Source organism: Hippoglossus stenolepis, chromosome 6 (assembly GCF_022539355.2).
Source record: "Hippoglossus stenolepis isolate QCI-W04-F060 chromosome 6, HSTE1.2, whole genome shotgun sequence".
NCBI lineage: Eukaryota > Metazoa > Chordata > Actinopteri > Pleuronectiformes > Pleuronectidae > Hippoglossus > Hippoglossus stenolepis.
The window spans coordinates 13,648,925-13,655,074 of NC_061488.1; the positions used below are offsets into that span (position 1 = coordinate 13,648,925).

A 6,150-nucleotide genomic window follows, 5' to 3' on the forward strand; every position below is an offset into this window, starting at 1 on the left:
GGGCGGTGGTGGTACATTTGACCAGATGGGTCCTGGTCTGCTTTGTGAGAGCAGCAGATGCCCTCGGATTCTACAGGCCACAGAAAGTCCCCCAGCCCCTTTAACATCAGAGCGCTGAGGAGGTCGAGCCTGATGACTCCGCCTCGTCACATGTGCACTCGTTCTGATAGAAATATAGGTTAAAGGTTGTTGTTTCTATCCCATAAATCTGTGATTTATCACAGAGAAAAAAAAATCCTCTGCTTATGATTGATTTTTATTAGTAACTGGAGAGGCCAGAGGAGAGAAAAGCATAAAACTGAGCATGTGTGTCAAGCTTTGCTGCATATAGAGACACCTGAGATCAGACAATCCAACCATATGTTCTTATAAGGTTGAAATATTCTTGATAGTTTCTTATTTCCTCAGCCAAGGAGGTTATGTTTTCACCAGTGTTTGTTTGTTAGAAGGATTATGCAAAAACTACAGAACCTATTTCCACAAATCTTGAAGTTTGTTGGAAGGATGCAGTTTGGATCAACGAGGAACCCATTACATTTTGGTGTAGATCCGGATCCACAATTATTTTTCCCTCTGAGAGATTTTCAACATCTTTGCTTATTTCTCAGAGAATAATTCATGGATCTTGGGGAAAAAAGATCAGGCGTGTTTAGGGGACTGAAATTGATCTGGATAAATGTGGTTTCATAAGGGGACTGTTGGACTTTGGTATGTGCTCTACTCTGAGCATTTATAGATATATAACAGTTTTTTTTATACATGCTTAAACATTTGTTACATTATTGGATTTCTTACATTTTCCAATATATATCATACTTTCTGAAATAAGCATTTCCCCATCAAAATAAAAGATAAATGTACAGAATGTTCTATCACATGTGGAATTCAACCACTTCCACATACTTTCACCTCAACACTTCACTTGAGCTTTTAACTTAGACCAGCTAAAAGCTTAAAAGCTTTTAGCTGGTCTTATTAGACTCTATTTACAATATCTCCAGGTTTATTGGTGTTGCGGATTGCTACTGTGACACACTTGTTACACATTTAACACACAGACACGTGAATGATGTCAAATGCTCATCATTTACAGTGTTCACACTTCAGTCACAAATCCAGTGAAGATCGGTTGAATGTGGTCAAACACAGGCTGACATCCTTTCTCTCATTGTACACAACAGTCAAACCTGCCCCGAGCACCATGGAAACACATGACTCATCATCTGCTCCTCTCACTGACTTTGGGCGATGAGGTTTGGGAGGTGCTGTGGCTTTGGGATGAAGATACAGCTGCATACCAAGCACACAGACTTCTCTGAGGAGAGCAGCGCCCTCTAGTGGACCACAGGGGGTAAGATACTAAATGAAAATGGACACGAGTGGACCAGTGAATTCTCCTGACGCTTTGTTTGTTTGATTCTCTCTTCGTGGGACACTTCTGTCAACACAGTATGTTTCCTGATGGATGCATCATGTGTTCAATCAGGCATAAGTGAAAAAAAAACAAGACTTAAACACTGTAATTCCAATTGAAGATGTTTTTAAGCAAATGTGTCACAAAGAAACATTGTCATAGAAAATACCTATAAAAACAATAACTTTAGCAAATTATACTCAAACAGATATAAAGTAAAGATTATTTTGAAAAATACAAGGCACCAGATCTGTGCTTTTGTGTGACATTGTGAAAATAGCAAATAAGAACATTCATCTGATGATGAGCAGTATAGTCCCTGACCTAGTACTCTATAATCTTGTTTAGGTTAAGTACTTGTACAGGCTGTGCTTAAAGTCATTTTTGCATAGTAAGTCGAAAAGGAACATTTAAAATCTTTGGGGAAAGCCGTGATCCTCCATGTCTCGCATCCATTAATTAAATTCAAACACCTTGCAGAGAAAAACATCCTTAAAGTGTCGCTGATCAAGATCCCTGTGGAGGAATGTAAAAGTGCACACTTGTCATAATACGCAGCAATAATAAATCTAGGTGAACAATTAACGTCTTCATCCATTAGTTATCCTCTGTCACTCCTTGAAGACGAAGCTCCTCTTGAACCCTGAACAGATATGCTGGGTCTGGATATCCAAAACTGAAAACACAAGAAACACAAGCAATCAAAAGCAATGTAGTGATTCCTCCTCTGCAACCAAAAACCTGCTTTCTTCCTTTTACCTCAATGCATCTTTAGTTTGAGTTTAAATCGGTCCAGCTAAATCGGTTTTGGAAAAAGGATTGGTTAGAGAATGTCCTGATTCTAAAGAAAACACTGGGTCATGAAAATGTTTTTGCCTGACTTCATGGTGCAGAGGATAAATCCAATTCACTTTGTGTTGTTTAAAGTTTAAAGTTTTCTCTTTTCTTCTGAAATACCTCAACATCTACCAGATGGGTTAGCATGACTTCTGGTTCAGAGACACACTCACAACATCTAATTAGACGAACATAAACCCCGTATTACAGCCAACAAGACACCCGCAGGCGAAAGGAGTGGTTCTTCTACAGCAGTGAGGGGTTATACCATTGTGGGCCGCCGGTCGTGCTGGTCTTGTGGTGAACGTCGTTCCAGGTGATGACGTTGTTGAGGCCCGTGGTGGCAGATTGTCCGATGGTGAAGATGAGTCTCCGGTCGAACGCTTTCTTCAGCAGCCTCGCCACCTTCTCTCCCTCCTTGCAGGCTGGCAGGTAGGCTGTACGATCGGTGCCGCTGTAATGCACCCCAGGATTTGGGTGCTCGGGCTGTAACATGGTGAAACAACAAAGCATCGGTTATTGTGATAACTCGTGTTTTCATGACCAAGACACTGATGCTCACTGACACTGAAGACGGTGATGCTCCTTCTCATGTCTCCCTACAAGCAGCCAAACGAGGCATCGTAATCAATTTTAAGGCGTCGTCAGTGTTACACAACATCACAACCTTATCACCTCAAACTGCCTTTCACTTTTCTCTGCTGGATGTTGGTGAGTTTTTTGTTTGTCTGTTTTTTTTGTGCACCCACTCCTCCTACAGATCACTTTACATCTGACGGTTTTAAGAGCGTCTTGTCCACACAGCATGTTTGAGATCCACCCACAAGTTTGAAGTGATGTTCATGTCAGAGGACAGTGAGGGCTGCTCCAGAAGTTTCAGCTTGTGTTTCTTAAATTGGGGGATTTCATATAAACAAGCCAGAATCTTTATCAGTTTTCCTTTCTTAACTTACTTCAGGACATTCACATCCAGTGAATCCATTCCTCCCTGTGCCCCTGGCTGCTACACAACCCCAAAGCATAATATATCTATCCCCATGCTTAACCGTTGGCAAAGGGGGAGTTACTAAGTGCTGACATGGCTTACGAAGTAAAAAGTATAAAATCCCTTTTGTTGCAGGGGTTGTATTTACTCCTTTTCACTTCACGAATCTACCAAATATGTAATTTGCCTGGAGGTGCCCACATTTACGCATTCAACTGTATGAATTACAAGACTATAATCAAACAAGTATTAGAATTTGTAAATCCTAATTCAAATTCTAAACAACTGTATTTGTCCGCGAAGGGCAAATCTAAGGCCAATAGAGAATGTCAAGACACAAAACAAGAAAGAAAACAATGATGACATCAGTGCCATGTCCACAGACAGTTAAAAATCAGTGCAGTTTACTGAAAATATAAAGTGAGAGTAGTGTATATGACTGTAAAAGAACTGTGAACAGGATAACAGCTGGGAGAAATGATTGTTAGATAAATACTGAATGATTAAAGTGATCGGAGTGCACTGAGGTAAGTAATACAGACAGAAATGATGTAGAGTTAAGGTGAATGAAGAAGATATGATCAGGACCAGGTAGCAGCAGAGGAATAAATACTGAATAATAAAATAAATACAGTGGCAAATGAATAAATATATATGCAGCAAGTAAATAGTAAAAAAAAACATTACTGACATGATTTGTAAGTATTTTACTACATGTGGTGGGCAACTCCAGATAAAAGGCACATTGTGTCCTCTGCTACAATGTTACTATGGCAACAGAGAATGCTCCTCTTCAAACACCAACCTACGGGAGGTTTTAAACGTGACTGTCTAAGAACAGTTGGTTTGTTTGCACGACACTGAGCATAAGGAGGAAATCCCAGAGGGGCATGATGGTTAGTTGAGTCATGATACCTCAAATCGAGATGGGGTGTGTGTGTGGGTGTGTGTGCACGCAGGGCTTTGACGTCATACAGCGCCCCCTGGAGTACACATGTAGTACTGAAAGTAAGACGCGAGTACAGTGGTGTAACTTGCATGTGGTTTCCATGTGTGATCACCGTCAGTCTCCTCACCCCTTGGATCCCCCCAGGGAAACTGTACTGAATGATGATGCAGCCGCAGTGCTCGTACCCGGGCAGCCGCTGCCAGCTGCGCGTCACCGCCATCGTGCCCCGCGGCTGGGTCCCCGTGTACGCGCCGTGATAGGTGTTGCAGATCGGACACGCGGGCTTCACCCTGAAGACTTGGTCGATGCAATGGGCGCAGAAAGAGTGACGACACGCCAGTGTCTTCTCCTCCTGAATCTGGTCCAAACAAATGGCGCAGTCCTCCGAACTCTTCTTCTTCTTGTTTCTGGTGTTTTCCATCTTCTTTTCTTCCGGCTGTGACGCCACAAGCACTGCGAGCTGCTTCCGCGTGCGCATGTAAACAAGTTTTCCGGAGTCGTGTGACGTCAGCAAAACATTAAAGGCAGTGTGCTTCCCAGAAACCAACTCTATCCCTAGGTGGCGCCAGAGAGAGCCCCATTAGAACGGGTTGGAAGTTAGAGACGGACATTGGAACTAGAGAAACCAGCAGGAGTTATAATATGATGGGAACGAAGTTGTCATTTAATAAACGCATAATTTTACTAGAATAAAAATGTAGGTTAATTTAATCACAAATAAGTCATGAGAGTAAAGTCCTGGCGTTGTTTGAAAATAAATAAAATTGGCTAATTTAATTACCAAAGGTCACAATATTACGAGAGCAAGTCCTAATTTTATGAGAACAAATCATAATATTAGTACAATAAAGTCGTAGGCTAATTAAAAGACAAAAAAGTGATAATATTGTGGGAATAAAGTTGTAATTTAATTATAAAAGTCATATTACTTGAACAAAATTGTACGCCAATTTAATCACAAATAAGTCTCTATAAATATAGAGAGTAAAGTCCTGGTCTTATTCGAAGATAAATAAAATTGGCTAATTTAATTATATATATATATATCTTTACTTGATACGTGATCTTGATACCTTTGCTTAACTTAATGAGAGTGCAGCTGTTATTTTTCAAAAATAAAAATGAGTCCCTAACAATCTGAATGTGCAACTATAAGTTAATCTATACAATATGTATACCAACTGTATAATGTCACCACAATTTATTTCATTTATCAATCAATAACCTGATGTATGAAAGAGGGGAAACAAAATCAGGATGAGGAGCAGTATCTTATCTTTCATTGTTTGTAAAACTGTCCATGTGATGGAACCTGTATCAATAAATAGAAAGATCTAGTTACGATGTCATAATATTGGAAAGGGCAAACCAGTTTCCCCACACTTATTCATGTGGAAAGTGATGCTCATCCAAGTATAACTTTTAATTATGAAAATGTTGACCAAAGGATTTCCTTATGAAGAAAAGCGTCTCAAAACAAACTCAACTCTTCTCGGTGTTTCCTAACAGAAAAAGTGATTTTAGGAAACTGATACAAATTTAAAATTAACAAGTACGTGGTATCTCCAATTCTTCAGTCAGCCAAGTTGAAATGAAGAGGTAGCCTGCCAGTGGTGAAGAGTGTCTCTGAATAATTCAGTAATAAGTTGTTAGTATAAAACCTTGTGATCATCCTCAGTTGTGCACGGCACACCCCAAAATCATCATCAGTTACAATTGCATACCAAATAAGGTGGATCGTAGAGCCATGAATATTTAAAAATGTTCTTCACAAGCGTACAGTAAACACATTGAGACCAATTTGTAAATGTAGTTGTGGTGCAAAATAACATTAAATGTGTATTTGAGGTATTTTGAAGCTCTGTCCACTCATCAGTCACTATGTTATCAACTACATGGTAGAAAACACATCAGCAGAATTCCATATTTTGGTGTTATTATAGTCTTTGATGCAACAGCATAACT

At 39.9% G+C, this 6,150-nt stretch overlaps 1 protein-coding gene across 2 annotated transcripts; it reads right to left on the reverse strand.

The window, feature by feature from the left end:
* Positions 1-1,523: 1,523 nt before the first annotated feature.
* Positions 1,524-4,699, reverse strand: LOC118111685 (probable E3 ubiquitin-protein ligase DTX3). 2 transcript variants are annotated; one of them, XM_035160495.1, is made up of 3 exons: positions 4,298-4,699; positions 2,520-2,737; positions 1,524-2,090 (listed from the first exon to the last, which is right to left on the reverse strand). In XM_035160495.1, exons 1-3 carry the CDS (start codon positions 4,661-4,663, stop codon positions 2,012-2,014), a joined length of 663 nt encoding a protein of 220 aa, XP_035016386.1. In that variant the 5' UTR covers positions 4,664-4,699; the 3' UTR covers positions 1,524-2,011. The 2 variants fall into 2 exon arrangements, with proteins under 2 accessions (XP_035016386.1, XP_035016387.1); XM_035160496.1 differs by having other exon boundaries at positions 4,313-4,697.
* Between the last annotated feature and the right edge of the window lie 1,451 nt (positions 4,700-6,150).

Bases quoted from the DNA above. Each gene is read 5' to 3' on its own strand.
- LOC118111685 (XM_035160495.1), bottom strand. From the start codon at position 4,663: ATGCGCACGCGGAAGCAGCTCGCAGTGCTTGTGGCGTCACAGCCGGAA. The intron at 2,738-4,297 runs GTGATCACACAT...ACCATGTTACAG, and splicing joins AAGGGGTGAGGAGACTGACG to CCCGAGCACCCAAATCCTGG. The intron at 2,091-2,519 runs GTATAACCCCTC...TTGTGTTTTCAG, and splicing joins ACGACCGGCGGCCCACAATG to TTTTGGATATCCAGACCCAG.